We start from the raw sequence: 16666 nt of genomic DNA on the forward strand, positions 1-16666 counted from the left end.
GGAAGAGGAGGCGATGAATCTTTGGAAGTTCTCAGAGGTGACAGTGTGGAGATGGCAAAGGAGCCCATTGCTTAGAAATGCTCTGGCTATGAATCAAAACTCATTGATTTTTCTTTTCTGGACGGGAGAGATGAGGCTGGATTTGTAAGAGAGGGCAAAATGCCAGGTGTGCCAGAACCATCTACGAGAAAGCAAGTGGTTAAAGCTTGTGCCTCTTAGGCTATTAAGTCAAATCGATCAAGATGTTCAATCCCTAATCTGCACTGAGTTAGTTAATCTCAGTTGGAGCATCATGAGTTGACCTCTTTAGTCTGAAGGTAAAGAGGTGAAAGTGCATGCTTGTGGACAGCAGGAGGCAGCATTGGGTTTGGATGTAATTTCCCTCCTCATGTAAAGCTGCTAACACTTGGGCTGGAATTCTAAACTTCTCTGGGGAAGGTGGCGGGGAGGTGGGCTGGGGGGCGGGGTGGGGGGGGGGGGGTGGGGAGGGGGGCATAAAATTCAGTGCCACGGCAGAACTGTTCTGCCTGTTACCTACCTGGCTCCACCTGAATATACCATGGGTGAGGCGACGGAGTCAGAAATCCCATTCTCCCCTGGCCAATTGAGGCCCTTATGTGGCCAAGTAGTGATCTCCTCCCACTGCCACTGGGGTTCTATCCCCAGCGGGAGGTATTCACACCATGTGGGGAAGTCCCCAGATGAAACCTGGCGGCCTTTTTAAGGTGAGGGTCCAAGCCGAAACCTCACAACCCTCGACAGAGCCTGTCAGCCTGACCCCAGTGAGACCTCTGACTGACCGACATGTATGAGTCCATGGCATCTCTTGTTTAGAAACTGCCTGTAGTCCTATCACAGTCACTGTTCTTGCTGGCACTGCTGGGACTAGGCAGCTACCAGTCATTTGATTGACCACAGATCCCCAACACAGGACTTCCTTTCAGAATGTGTGAGGTAGTCCTACCTTGAGCCAATGGACAGCCCAACAGCGTAAAAAGGCTGCACCACATCCCAGCCAGGTGAAGTTTGTCCAGCAAAGTTGGGAGGGGGGTTCGTTGAGAGAGTGGTAAGGTGTCAAGTTCATCAGAGTAGGGAGAGAATGTGAGGGTATGCGGCACTACCTTGGCAGGAACCTCTATTGGGCACAGAGTATCTGAATTGGAGGAATCTTCCCCTTGGTTTGAAAAAAGAAGTTTTGAAATGGATGATAACCGTGGCCTTTTCTGGGGGCTATTCCGGATTAGGCCTAGTCTTCAGATGGTCACTCTTATTTAAAGTTGAGAAAGACAGGCCCCACAGATATTTAAATGGGTTTGAAGAACTGATCTCACTCTTTCCAAAGGAAAGGAACCACTAGAAAATAATACTGTCCTCCAGATTGACTTTTTAACGAGCTTCAGCTAGATTATAACAACCAAAAATTATAAGGGCCTGGGCATTTCTCCTCAACAATGTACCACTCCACTGAAGTGTGGACCGAGAGTGGGTGGCATGTGGCACAGTGGTTAGTGCTGCTGCCTCACAGCACCTGGGACCTGGGTTCTCTTCCGGCCTCAGGTCACTGTCTGTGTGGAGTTTGCACTTTCTCCCCGTGTCTGCGTGGGCTTCCTCCAGGTGCTCCAGTTTCTTCCCACACTCCAAAGATGTGTGGGTTAGGTTGACTGGCCATGCTAACTTGGCCCTAATGTTAGGGGATTAGCAGTGTAAATGAGAGTTATGGAAATAGGGTCTTGGTGAGATTGTGGTTGGTGCAGGCTGTACTGTAGGGATTCTATTCCATCTATGAGATGGGTTTTTGAGTCTGGATATAGAAGGCAATGTGATTTCTACACTACATAAAAGTTTATTAAAGAACTGAACATGCAATTCGCTTTTGATAGTAATCACACCATTAGTAGTTCCAGGAAAAGAAAGTATACTCTTCTTTCTATTTGAGAATCCAAGTCACATTAATGCTACGGAGAGATATTCATTAATATTTAAAGCAATCCCTGAGTAGAAAGCTACCGAGTCTAACAAGATATCTCTATCCAAATTAAGGGGAGAACTATCATCAATACACAACAGTCTTTACTTTGAGAAGTGCTGGTTCAATATTTGTACCTCATAAAAGAGCGGAACCAGCAGGAGGCATGTTGGAGACTTGTGCGGGATAACATCCTTTGTTTTCATCAACATCCTTCACGCAAACCCAGGCTCACGAATAATATTTAAATTCTGATTTTAATATTTAAATCAGCCATGTGCCCTTCCCAGATGCGAGGCTGGTCACACCTGCTTCACAGGGCCAATAGTATCGCGAGAGGCGAGAAACCGGGTATGAAGCCGATTTGTTGCCTCTCTCACAAGCTTTCCGGCTCGCCACGCCAATCGACCAGTGTGACGAGTCGGTAAGATCGCCCCCTACATTTTGGGAATGGAAATGATTATTTGCCAGGACAACAGGTGAATTTCTTAACCTTTACAAATAGATCTTGAACAACCATTTGGACAGGCAGACTGAGCCTTAGTTCAGCATCTCATTCAAATAATGGCACCTCCAGCAATGCAGTGATCCATGGGCATGATACAGTTGTGTCAGTTTAGAATATGTGTCCAAGTCAGAGCTTAAGCCTACAGCTTTCCATTTCACAGGCAATGTAGCTATCTACTGAGTCTTACATCTAACTCTCACTAATTACTCATAAAACCACCGCAATTCAATTCTATTGCTTTCCTGCATTTAGAAAAGTTAAGGAATGAAATTTGCATTATTTTATCCGAAGAAATGGATTTAAACATTGATGCATTTTGACTGAATTTCAAGGGTCACAAATCCGAATCTGGAGCTTTTACAGTGTCTACCTTTAGGATTAATATTAAGATACACGGTGGACGAAGCCATGAGCGAATCCTAGCCTTCTGAGAGTTAGATCATCGGCAGTAGGTGAGGATCGATTGTCACTTGGGATTGAAGGGCAATTGTCTAAACTTTAGATTGAGGTAGTAGTAAGATTGTTCCACTCCTGCTGTGTCTAGCCCATTGAAGTGAAAATATTTAGCATCCAGTGCAATGCTTTATTCCCCCATTATGTTACTTTCTAATCATGTTACAATCTCCATTTGCGATTTACACCAGATGCTTTGAAGCCTGTGTGTCATAGTTGAGTAAGAAGTCTCACAACACCAGGTTAAAGTCCAACAGGTTTATTTGGTAGCAAATACCATAAGCTTTCGGAGCACAGCTCCTTCATCAGATGGAGTGGATATCTGTTCTCAAACAGTGCAAACAGACACAGAAATCAAACTACAGAATACTGATTAGAATGCAAATCTCTACAGTCAGCCAGGTCTTAAATGTACAGACAATGTGGGTGGAGGGAGCATTCAACACAGGTTAAAGAGATGTGTATTGTCTCCAGACAGAACAGCTAGTGAAATTCTGCAAGTCCAGGAGGCAAGCTGTGGGGGTTACTGATAATGTGACATAAATCCAACATCCCGGTTTAGGCCGTCCTCATGTGTGCGGAACTTGGCTATCAGTTTCTGCTCAGCGACTCTGCGCTGTCGTGTGTCGTGAAGGCCGCCTTGGAGAACGCTTACCTGAAGATCCAAGGCTGAATGCCCGTGACTGCTGAAGTGCTCCCCCACAGGAAGAGAACAGTCTTGCCTGGTGATTGTCGAGCGGTGTTCATTCATCCGTTGTCGTAGCGTCTGCATGGTTTCCCCAATGTACCATGCCTCGGGACATCCTTTCTTGCAGCGTATCAGGTAGACAACGTTGGCCGAGTTGCAAGAGTAGGTACCGTGTACCTGGTAGATGGTGTTCTCACGTGAGATGATGGCATCCGTGCCGATGATCCAGCACGTCTTGCAGAGGTTGCTGTGTGCTGTGGTGTCGTGGTCACTGTTCTCCTGAAGGCTGGGTAGTTTGCTGCGGACAATGGTCTGTTTGAGGTTGCGTGGTTGTTTGAAGGCAAGAAGTGGGGGTGTGGGGATGGCCTTGGCGAGATGTTTGTCTTCATCAATGACATGTTGAAGGCTCTGGAGGAGATGCCATAGTTGACCCAGTGATGAGCTTCTGGTCACATATCGACACCATCATCAACACTGTCTATTTGCACTCCATAATATTGCCTAATTTCACCCTGGTCTCAGCACATTTGCTTTTGAAACCCTCACCCATGCCTTTGTCATCTATACTTGACTATAATAATGCACTCCTTGCTGGTCTCCCACATTATAAGCAACCTGGATGTCATCCAAAGCTTTGCTGCGTATATACTGCACCAAATTCCCTCCGTGCTCTAACCTATATTGGCTCCCAATTAAGCAACCCTTTGATTTTTAAATTTTCCTTTTTGTTTTCAAGTCTCTCAAGCCTTGCTGCTCCCTATCTCTGTAAGCTCCTCCTACCATCAACTCTCTGATACCTGCGCTCTCCGAATTCCGGTCTCTTGAGTATCCTCGATTTTAAGCATTGATGGCTGCACTTCCAGTTCCCCAGGCCATAAGCTCTGGAATTCCCTCCCTGAAACTTCTCTCCTCTCTACCTCACTTTCCCTCTTTAAGAGCTCCTTAAAACCTACTTTAGAAAGGGCCAAGCGCTTTACGTTTTTAGGTGTCCAGATCACCAACAACCTGTCCTGGTCCCCCGCTGCTGACACTATAGTTAAGAAAGCCCACCAATGCCTCTACTTTCTCAGAAGACTAAGGAAATTTGGCATGTCAGCTATGACTCTCACCAACTTTTACAGATGCACTATAGAAAGCATTCTTTCTGGTTGTATCACAGCTTGGTATGGCTTCTGCTCTGCCCAAGACCGCAAGGAACTACAAAAGGTTGTGAATGTAGCCCAATCCATCACGCAAACCAGCCTCCCATCTATTGACTCTGTCTAAACTTCCTGCTGCCTCGGCAAAGCAGCCAGCATAATTAAGGACCCCAAGCACCCCGGACATTCTCTCTTCCACCTTCTTCCGTCGGGAAAAGGATACAAAAGTCCGAGGTCACATACCAACCGACTCAAGAACAGCTTCTTCCCTGCTGCTGTCAGATTTTTGAATGGACTTACCTTGCATTAAGTTGATCTTTCTCTACACCTTAGCTATGACTGTAACACTACATTCTGCACTCTCTCTACGAATGGCATGCTTTGTCTGCATCGCGCGCAAGAAACACTACCTTTCACTGTATGTTAATACATGTGACAATAATAAATCAAATCAAATCAAAATCTTTGGCCAAGCTTTTGGTCTTACACACTAATATTGCCTTATATGGCTCGGTGACATATTTGATTTTATAATGTCTCTGTGGGTGGCACAGTGGTTAGCATTGCTGCCTCACTGGCCAGGGATCTGGGTTCAATTCCCAGCTTGGGTCACCGTCTGTGTGGAGTCTGCATATTCTCCCCGTGTCTGCGTGGGTTTCCTCTGGGTGCTCCAGTTTCCTCCCACAGTCCAAAAGATGTGCTAATTAGGTGCATTGGCCTGAACAAGTGCCGGAGTGTGGCGACTAAGGGATTTTCACAGTAACTTCATTGCAATGTTAATGTGAGCCTCCTTGTGACACTAACAAACTTAAAAGTGCTTTGGGATTTTTTATTGCGTTAAATGTGCATTATAAATACAAGTTGTTGTTGTAAAATATAGTGACTATTATAATGTAGGGAAACGCAACAGCCAGATTATGCACAGCAAGGTCTCAAAAAACACAGCCTAATTATCTCTTGTTGCCATGTTGGTTGATGGATAAACATTGGCGAAGACACCAGGTAGCATCACATTTCGGACAAAAGGAGAAGAAAACTGGAGGGAAAATTGCAGCCTGAGAATGTTAAAACTGTTGTCAGGTCTTACTGGAGAAATCTTGCTAATTGCACACATTGTGACGTTTGTTTATGTACTGTACCCAATACAGGTTGTGACAATACTGGCAAATATGGCTGTATTAGACCAATGTGCTCCTGAGATGATACAGGAAAATGGTAAGCATGAGTTTCACTTTTTCTGTTTTAACGTGTGACACAAGTATACTTACAATTTACAGGTTCAGCTACACATTTATACGTTGGATTCTGTGGTCAATTCATAGACCTACCAGAACGATAAGTTAAATACTTAACTGTATGCGTCTAGGTGCAGAAGTACGTTGTGAGTAATATGTGTTTTCCTTTTAAATAAATTATTAGTTGACAATCAGCAATAAGAGTGGAAGTTAGGCAGAATATTTTAATCCAAAGTACAGTTGACTTATGGAAGAAAACATCCGGGAATCCTTATACAATATGGATGAGTTCATAAGACAATTCAATGGTGGGGGGGGGAAATAGGTTAACGTCAGCCGTGCATTTAAATGGAATAGGCAAAAAGGTGCAATGTAAAACAGATTGCTAATTAATTATCAACCCATTTTACACTACTGACCAACTTGCTAGGGGAGGAGATATTGGGAAATATGCAGATTGAAATCAGGCCCTGTGACGTCAGTAATTAATCTGTTTCTATGGGCGGGATTTTAAGACTTCACTCGGACGAGGCCGGAAATTCCCGCCCGAGGTTAACGGAGATTTTCATTGTCAGACCCTCGCTCGCTCTGATTCCATGACAGGCGAGGTGGTAGAGTTTCGGCCTATGAAATTCTTTTATCTGCTATTTTTACTCAAATGGATGGAGAAATTTCATGTAAACTCATTGGGGTGGGGGGTGCATTGAGGAAAAAAAAGGGGGTTAAGGTGGGGGGGGGGAGGGGGGGAGTTTACAGTCTCCCCCTCCTCCACAGTGCCAGTTGTCACTTGTTTTACAGTTTTGCTTTCACTGAGCACTGACCATTGTTCTCCTATTAACACCTTCTGCTATCCTTCCTCTGTCACTATTAGCACTTCTTCAGTCCTTAATGCCACCATTAACACTCCCTTTATCTTGTGTGAATGATACCTTTGTCAATCTCTCCTAAGCTCCAACCCATCCCTGCCCTATTGTGCTGGCCCCTGTCCTCCACCCTCCCTCTCGAACTATGTAATTCATTACATTCCAATCCCTCCTCTGCTCGAAAGGTGAGTCTTGAAACATTAACATTATTTGGGCGGCACGGTAGCACAGTGGTTGGCACTGCTGCTTCACAGCTCCAGGGTCCCGGGTTCGATTCCCGGCTTGGGTCACTGTCTGTGTGGAGTTTGCACATTCTCCTCGTGTCTGCGTGGGTTTCCTCCGGGTGCTCCGGTTTCCTCCCACAGTCCAAAGATGTGCGGGTTAGGTTGATTGGCCAGGTTAAAAATTGCCCCTTTAGAATCCTGAGATGCGTAGGTTAGAGGGCTTAGCGGGTAAAATATGTGGGGGTAGGGCCTGGGTGGGATTGTGGTCGGTGCAGACTCGATGGGCCGAATGGCCTCCTTCTGCACTGTAGGGTTTCTATAAAAAAAACTCTGTTTCTCTCTCCACAAATGCTGCCAGACATGCATTTTCTGTTTATATTTCAGATTTGCAGTATTTTGTCTCTATTTGAAGCATGACTATTGATTACTGCCATGTCTGTGGAAGTTTTTCTAATGCACCTAATTTTCCTGGACAAGATGCCAGGAAAATTAGATGCTGGCAACAGTATTGAAGACTTGTGCTCCAGAACTTGCCGCTCCCCTAGCCAAACTCTTCCAGTACAGTTACAACACTGGCATCTACCCAACAATGTGGAAAATTGCCCAGGTATGTCCTGTGCACAAAAAGCAGGACAAATCCAACCCAGCCAATTACCGCCCAATCAGTCTACTCTTGATCATCAGTAAAGTGATGGAAGGGGTCATCAACAGTGCTATCAAACAGCACCTGCTCAGCAATAACCTACTCAGTAATGCCCAGTTTGGATTTGGCCAGGGTCACTCAGCTCCTAATCTCATTACAGCCTTGGTTCAAACATGGAAGAAAGAGCTGAATTCCACAGGTGAGGTGAGAGTGACAGCCCTTGACATCAAGGCCACATTCGACCGAGTGCGGCATCAAGAAGCCCTAGCAAAACTGGAATCAATGGGTATCAGCGGGCAAACACTCTCCTGGTTGGAATCATACCTGGTACATAGGAAGATGGTTATGGTTGTGGAGGATCAGTCATCTTAGCTCCAGGACATCTCTGCAGGAGTCCCTCAGGGTAGTGTCCTAGATCCAACAATGATCTTCCCTCCGTTATAAGGTTAGGAGTGGGGATGTTCACCGATGATTGCACAATGTTCAGCACCATTCACAACTCCTCAGATACTGAAGCAGTCCATGTTCAAATGCAACAAGATCTGGACAATATCCAGGCTTGGGCTGACAAGTGGCAAATAACATTCGCGCCACACAAATGTCAGGCAATGACCATCATCAATAAGCAACACTAACCACAATCCCTTGACATTCAATGGTGTAACCATCACTGAATCCCTACTGTTAACATCCTTGGGGTTACCATTGACCAGAGACTCAACTGGATTCACCAGAAACACAGTGGCTACAAGAGCAGGTCAGTGACGCGGAACACTGCGCCACGCGACTCATCTCCTGACTCCCCAAAGCCTATCCACCATCTACAAGGCACAAGTCAGAAGTGTGATGGAATACTCCCCACTTGCTTGGATGGGTGCAGCTGCAATAGCACTCAAGAAGCTTGACACCATCCTGGACAAAGCAATCCACTTGATTGGCACCACATCCACTCCCCCCACCACCGATGCTCAGTAGCAGCAGAGTGTACCATCTACAAGATGCATTGCAGCAAGTCACCAAAGATCCTTAGACAGCGCCTTCCAAACTCACGACCACTTCCATCTAGATGGACAGGGGCAGCAGATACATGGAAACACCACCACCTACAAGTTCCCCTCCAAGCCTCTCACCATCCTGACTTGGAAATATATCACTGTTCCTTCGCAGTCGCTGGGTCAAAATCCTGGAATTCCCTGCCTAATAGCATTGTGGGTCAACCCACAGCACATGGACTGCAGCGATTCAAGAAGGCAGCTCACCACCACCTTCTCAAGGGCAACTAGGGATGGGCAATAAATGCTGGCCAGCCAGCGACGCCCATGTCCCACGAATGAATAAAAATAAATAAATATGACTTAATATCTGATAGTTTCTTTAACCTCCAAACTTGTTCTCTGCATTGCCAGGTTTCTTGATTGTCACTAGTGGCAGGATTGAAGAGAAGTGATCATTAGATTGATCAATAAATTAAAAAACAAATTGAGAATAAACAAATTATATTCTAAATTATATTCCAGACGCTTGAGTTACAGATGCAAAAATCTCTGACATTGCCTCCCTTTCACAGTGATGTAGGTGACCAGTATAATTGGATATATCTTATATCTTGCTACAAGCAGTGCACTCATTGGTATAACGGGGTCCTATGTCCCTAAAAGGAATAGATACATCTTCCCTGGTACTGGTTAGCAAAAACAAAAAGCCAGATGTTAAAATCAAACTCGTGGTTAGATCTTGCTGGCAGAAGTATTTTGCCAGCCAGCTTTAATGATGTTAAAACAGCGAAGGTTTTATAGTGCCAGCTCTGCATCTATTATCTTAACATGCAATGTTAATGGTAATTGTCTGCCTTTCACCACGCACACCCTTGTCTTTCTTGTAGTCCTAACATAACCAGGGGCTTTCTTCCACACAGAAAATATTTGCACCGCTGCAGTGTAATGCATGTGCCCATAATTTTTTTTAAAAAATTGTAAATGATTGCAAATGGTGCGATATTTTAATAGTCACATTTACTACCTGTTGATTGCATGAATGGTGACAAATTGCATTGTGAAAGAGGTAGTACCAGCAGTAACCTAATGGTGGTGACAAAGAGCCAATAAACCACCAGAGTCGAGGAGTCGGCGGGGAAGCTTTCTTCATCCCAATGTGGTCGTTAGCTCCTGAATTTGATTCAAATGTTAATGAACTAACAGCAGTGACTGAAAAAGTCCATTATGTCACTCCTCCCGATCAAAACTATTCAAAATTGATGAAGTTCTTGGGGATTGAATTCCCATTTATTTTTAAAAGTAAAATTATGACATTTGTGCATGAAATAAAGGCAACTATTGCAAGCTAAGGTTTTTTCCCCCTTGTATAAGAGGTGAATTAGATTGTGTCTAAAAATACATGTTATTAGACTAAAGTGCCTGTTCTCTGTCAGATTAGGTTTGCCTCAGTACACCTGGTTTCACTTGCACGCATGACATCTAGTCATTTCTTATGTGCAATGAATTTGTTTTGCCTGACCTTTCCACATAAAGCCACTATTGTTCCATAACATTTTCTGGGTGGTTATTGCAGTCAGTTCTTCTCTTGCAATTACTGTGAGTACAGAAGTGCCTCTTTGAATTTCTGCTATTTGTGTTTCAGTGCTTCTTTATGCTCAGTTCTCCCTGTTCCCCCCTTGACCAAAAAAAATGAAATGGTTTTGTTGTTGCAAACATTTTCTTGACAAGGAAATGGCACTGGGGATGAAATAGCCAGCCTACGACTCTCAAACCTCTTTTGATCCAAATAGCCCTCCAGTATTGTTATTGGCTCCGTTCATTGTTTGGACACCTCCTGAATTCCATCACTCCTTGTAAAAGGGCCTTGGTTTCACGCAAAGCAACATGTTCTTTTATAATTAGCAGGATTGTGGGATCAGGAAAGCAAAAGACTGACAAAGTTTCCACAGTGTGTCAGGCCAATACCAAAAATTAATGCCACTTAATGGTTTCAAATATCAATCAACCATAAATTCTTCCACATTATCTGATTGCCATCTCCTTACACAGCCTGCCCACTCACCTAAGCACACAAGTGTTAGATTGAAACTGCCGATATACATTCCTTCTTCAAGGTTTGAGATTAAACTAAATTCCAGGCACTTGATTTACCTCACCTGTCATTCAGATAGTTCATCCTACTCCATGGCAGCCTTAATTTCAGAACCACTTCACTATCCAGGGCAATTTCTTTCCTTCAGAGCTTGGGCTGAACATTGACAATTATCCATTTCATTCTGGATGTCAACCATCTCACCTATCCTCTACGAATAATTTTCACTGCTAAAACTCAGTGCCAGTGGGCAGCATTTTGGCACAGCGGTTAGCACTGCTGCCTCACAGTGCCAGGGACCCGGGTTCGATTCCCAGCGGTGCGGAGTCTGCACGTTCTCCCCTGTGTCTGCATGGGTTTCCTCCAGGTGCTCTGGTTTCCTCCCACATTCCGAAAGACATACTGGTTAGGGTGCATTGGCCATGCTAAATTCTCCCTCAGTGTACCCAAAAAGGTGCTGGATTGTGGCAACTAGGGGATTTTCACAGTAACTTCATTGCAGTGTTAATGTCAGCCCTACTTACGACTAATAAATAAATGGGACCTGTTTTTGAACTGCATTCATTTTTCATGTATCTTCACTTTGGTTCTTCATTACAGTCTGTTCTGCTGTTCCTCCTCAACCCCTAGCCACAAGATCTATTCCTCTTTATGCTTTTCTCATTTTCCTTTCAGAGTTCTAAAGGAGGATCTGTTCTTGAAACATTAATCTGTCATTTTACTCTTTTGAAGTACTGTTGGACATGCTTTGCATTTCTTGGTTTGTTTTTGCTTTTCTTTCCTCCTTTTTTTTCAAATTTTCTCCTTGTTTCAATTTCTCAATTGTCTCTTCTGTTGTTCAGAATTTAATTTCTCTTCGATACCAGCGACTTCACCAGATGGTCTTCAAAATCCACTTCGCACATTTATTTTTTTGACCACAGATCAGATACGTCTGCATCTGTGAACATCATAGCTATCTATTTGTGCCTCAGGCAAGCTGTAGAGGTTTTTGGGTGCTTTTTGATTTCTTGAAGCCTGAGCTTCATCAAGTACAGGAGATAAGAACTATTCCCACGAATATGGGCATGAAATAAGACATTACATTCTCTAATTGCCCTGTACAATATTGCCAACTAATTATTCCAATTAATTCATTAACCTGTTGATTTAAGAAAAGATTAATGTCTGCTCAAGTAGAGGTTATGCATAACACACAACATAATTTCAACCCATTCGTGCTAAAGCTGGTTGCTCATTGAAAATTTAACACAGTTTCATAACAGTCCTAATTTATAAGTTATTATCCCTGCCTACCATTTACTTTCCGACATAACAACAGTGACTACACTTCAAGATTACTTTAGCATCCCTGGAACTATTTGAGGATTTCCTGATCTTGTGAAAGATGATGGGTGGAATTCTCCTGTTTTCAGGCTAAGTGCCCACACCAACATGAAAACATGAAAACAGAATCCCGCTGATTCTGGCAGCATCTGTCAGGTGGGATTCACCCACCTGAAAGATGCAAATGAGGTCATTTTGTGGAACCTGCCGGCCAGCCCCGAAATCAGAGCACCATTTTTAAAGAGTGTTCCGATCTCTGAGCTCAGAGACAGGAGGCACCCCTTCCCCACAGAAAATAAAATGGTGACCCCACCCACAAATAACGATTCACCCTCACACCACGCAGGCATGAAGTCAATCTGACCACTCCAGCCACCCCGCCCCCCTCACTTAGGCCCCTCCCCACTTAGCCTCCACCCAGTCAAGCCCCACCTCAGTCCCCATTCCCTCTCAGACCCCACCACACAGCTCCCTTCCCCATCAGACCCTCCCCACCCAGGTCCCTTTCCTCCTCAGAACCCCACTCAGCCCTCTGTCCCCCTCAACCCACCCCAGCCCCTCTTCCCCCTCAGACCCCCATTCAGGCCAGCCTTCAGACCTTTTGAAGAAACCACAGCTGTCAATCAGGCTTAGTGTCTATGTAAACATTACGGTTAGGAGCAGTGGAGGTACTTGAGATGCATTCAAGCATGAAGGCAAATGAAAATAGAAACAGATGACTGGAGGCTTCATTGAAAATCCATCAAGCCATCAATGGAAGCTTATTTCAAGCACTGCATTTTGAAATTGACAAGAGATCAAAGGTTTTCAGTGCAATAAAGAGGGTTTCAGAGTTTTTAGCTTGCTAGGAAAGCTCACAGAATTCAAACCAAAGCTGTGTGAATCCATTAGGGCTGAGTGCAGAGTGGAGAATGTAAATCCATACCCCCTCCCCCCCACTTCCCAGGCCCCCATGTGATATTGACATCTCTCTGTAAGAGGACTTCAAAGGGGTCTGATCACACTTGCAGTTTCTGACAGTGAGAAAGGGAGATCTCTGCTGCATAATGGAGTGCTGCAGTGATGTAGAAGGCTATGTGTGACCGGAGGGCCTGGAGATTAAAGTGACCTGGCCACTTCACAATTTGCATAGCTGACAGGCAAGAATGCAGATGTTGATTACAGGGTCTGCCTGAAATCACCATGATGTGGAGATGCCGGCGTTGGACTGGGGTAAGCACAGTAAGAAGTCTCACAACACCAGGTTAAAGTTCAACAGGTTTATTTGGTAGCACAAGCCACTAGCTTTCGGAGCGCTGCTCCTTCATCAGATGAGTGGGAGTTCTGTTCACAAACAACACGACTCCCACTCACCTGATGAAGGAGCAGCACTCTGAAAGTTTGTGGCTTGTGCTACCAAATAAACCTGTTGGACTTTAACCTGGTGTGTGAGAATTCTTACTGTGAAATCATAATGCCAGGGCTAGAAGGGGCAGTCCAGTCCCAACGCTGCCAACCCAGGGAGAATGGTGAGGTCAACCCCTAGGACTCTGTTTTCCTATTACTGTTATCAAAGTGGATAACCTCACATTTATCCACATTATACTGCATCTACCATGCATATGCCCATTCACTTAGCCTGTCCAAATCACGCTGAAACATCTTTGCATCCTCCTCACTACTCAGCCTCCCACCCAATTTTATATCATCTGCTTATTTGGAGATAGTACATTTAGTTCCCTCATCCAAATCATTAATATATAATGTGAATAGTTGGGGTCCTAGCACAGATCGCTGCAGAACCTCACCAGTCACTGCCTGCCAATTGGAAAAAGATCCATTTATTCCAACTCTTTGTTTCCTATCTGCTAACCAGCTTTCTATCCATCTCAAGACACTACCTGCAATCCCATGCGCTTTAACCTTATATAGTAGTCTGCTATTTGAGACCATTTTGAAAGCCTTCTGAAAGTCTAAATAAACTACATCCATCAGTTCTCCCCGGTCTACTCTACAAGTTACATCCTCAAAAAATTCCAGTAGATTTCTCGAGCATGCTTTCCCTTTCAAAATCAATGCTGCCTTTATCTGATTGTTGGCCCAGTCTCCTCAATCCTCATAGGACAATACTTCCATCCCAGGGATCAGTCTGGTGAGCCTATATTGCATTCCCTCTATGGCACGTTTATCCTTCCTTAGGTAATGAGACTAAAACTGTTCACCGCCAAATTCCTGCTGTCTTACCAAGACTTAAAACAATTGCAGCAAGACTTCTTACACCTGTACTCAAAATCTCTTGAAATAAAGGCCAACAAATCATTTGCCTTCCTAATTGTTTGCTGCACCTGCATGTTAACTTTCAGACAAGATTCTTGCAGAGAGAGGATTAGACTGGGTTATTACATGTTTTAAAAGTGTGTGATATTTCTTTGGTCCTTTTTTTTTAAGGTGTGGAGCTTTTGCTAGAATTTCTCCATGAAAAAATCTCACCTGGGATTTCAGCAGAGGGTGCAGCATTGGAAAGAGTGTTACAGAAGTCTGCAGTTACGTTAGCCCGTCTAAGCAGAGAGCCAGACATAACCAACATTGCCACAAGCCTGAACTGTAAGAGCAACATGCATTGAAAACATATATTTCCTAGCATGTTACACCATGTTACTGCAATTCACCGGATAGTGTTTCATGTAATAGATATACTTGGCTAGGTATTCCTGTAAATCCAATTGATAGGAAAAAACCACGATAACTCCACCATGTAAGAGAATGTAAGAGAACATTCAATATTGCATTGAGCCAAGGAGATCAAGATCAAAATTGACCTGGACTGAACCAACTAATCTCGCTCGGACACTAAAGTTTTCCTAAGTACCCTTGACAAGCTCGAGGAACAGCTTAGTCAAGGTCCCCAGTCCTGATGACTAATGTGTGAATCTTGCTTGAAAGTATGGGTATGCGGACAGAGGGTGGAGCCAGGATAGGACTCTGTTCCATCGCCTTTCACTATTCAGTAATCTGTCAACTCTCACTGTCAAGACTCAGACATGCAGAATGGCCACTTTGGCATAGTATTGTGGAGTTGCCATCACCTGTAGAAATGTATCACATGAAGAGTCGACACCTTCAACACAGGAGGGAAAATTGAAGGAAACAAAGGAGGTACAAATTGTTCCACACTGTTTACAAATGTACACAAAAATGGAGGCTTGAGAATGATGTAGAATATGGGAATTTGAAACATATTAACTGTTGCATTAATAGTATTTTACATGCATTTTCACAGTTCTCTATGAAACATATCTCATGGTTTTCTATTTATCTGATGTGCAGGTATCCCTCGTCTGATTGAGCTCTGCCGATCTCCCTCTGAGCGGAATAATAGCGATTCAGTGTTAGTGGCGTGCCTGGTGAGTGGTAACTTTAGTAACATGGTTAGTTGTTTTGATAATTATTACGGTTCTTCTATTAATGTTAACAGTAATGTTTCAAACTTTACTCATTCTGTCCTCATGGAGATATTACTGGTCCACTGGAATATCGTTTTAATTAACTTATTCTTCACCAGATAGAATTTGTGGCCCAAACGTTAGTTGACTTTAAGTTTAATTTCCTTGTGGATGAACAAACGATATTGAACTTACATGGGGCAGAACCGTGAAATAAATGCGAAAATAAATGTTTGCCACAATCATATTGGCTTTCTATTCAATTGACTGTCTTGGGGTGACACATGTAGCAACAGGTTGCATCTCTCCTGTTGACCATCTCTTACTAACAGTAAATGTTCCAGAATATGTCAAAGTTAATGAGGTATGGATGCCTCGGCACCAAGTTTACATTATACTCCCCTAATTTTTCACTCTTCACTTAAATGATTGCCACCTCGTTTACTGTGCTTAATGTTCACCACTTATTCCGTAGTGGGGAGACCACATTCCTCATTAATGTGCAACATTGTTTGCATTTTTCCACAAGTGTGTAAGGGGTATGAACTGAGGTCCTAGTGGTAGGGGTTGGCTGCTCCGGGGCCCTCGCCTGTCCTGAACCTGTTTAGCCAGGGCCACTCTCACCACAATAGTGCAAAGTCAGCCATTCAACAGATGTGGTTTTGACACATGTTGCTTCTTAATGACTTCCTGTGTTTCCCATCCCTTGATCCAAGGAATGTTTTCCTTTGGATCCTGCTCAGGAATGGTGCTCCATATGGGGCATCGAGATGGAAGACAGGTATCAGGTGGGTTGAACAGGTCGTCACGGAGTGGAAAGGGAGGTGTGGCTCTGATGCTTTCGACCACCTTGTCAGTTGGTGGATGTGTGGGGGAGTGATGTTTGCGATGACGGGAAGCCAGAGGTGGGATATTGAGTGGAGAGTTCCAGCTATGATGCACTTTTTGCATTCAGTTAAGTGTCAACAAGATGCGTGTATGAAGCTGCACAATACTCACCTGCTGAGTATGATCGGGCAAGTACTGAGGTCCAGTATATTGCAGAAGCAGCACACGTAGATCCAGAAAGTTTGGTTAACAGATTGTTTCTGATTTTGACCTTTGTTGCTATT

General features: G+C 44.1%; 1 protein-coding gene across 1 annotated transcript in view; it reads left to right on the forward strand.

Moving 5' to 3' along the window:
* The window catches only part of insc (INSC spindle orientation adaptor protein), a 208831-nt gene that overhangs the window by 185999 nt on the left and 6166 nt on the right, over positions 1-16666 (forward strand). The window contains exons 8-10 of the mRNA XM_078221282.1: positions 5903-5969; positions 14560-14715; positions 15439-15515. Of these exons, the coding sequence (XP_078077408.1) occupies positions 5903-5969; positions 14560-14715; positions 15439-15515 (300 nt within the window). The remainder of the gene's footprint in view (positions 1-5902; positions 5970-14559; positions 14716-15438; positions 15516-16666) is intronic.

This window comes from Mustelus asterias, chromosome 9, assembly GCF_964213995.1.
Source record: "Mustelus asterias chromosome 9, sMusAst1.hap1.1, whole genome shotgun sequence".
NCBI lineage: Eukaryota > Metazoa > Chordata > Chondrichthyes > Carcharhiniformes > Triakidae > Mustelus > Mustelus asterias.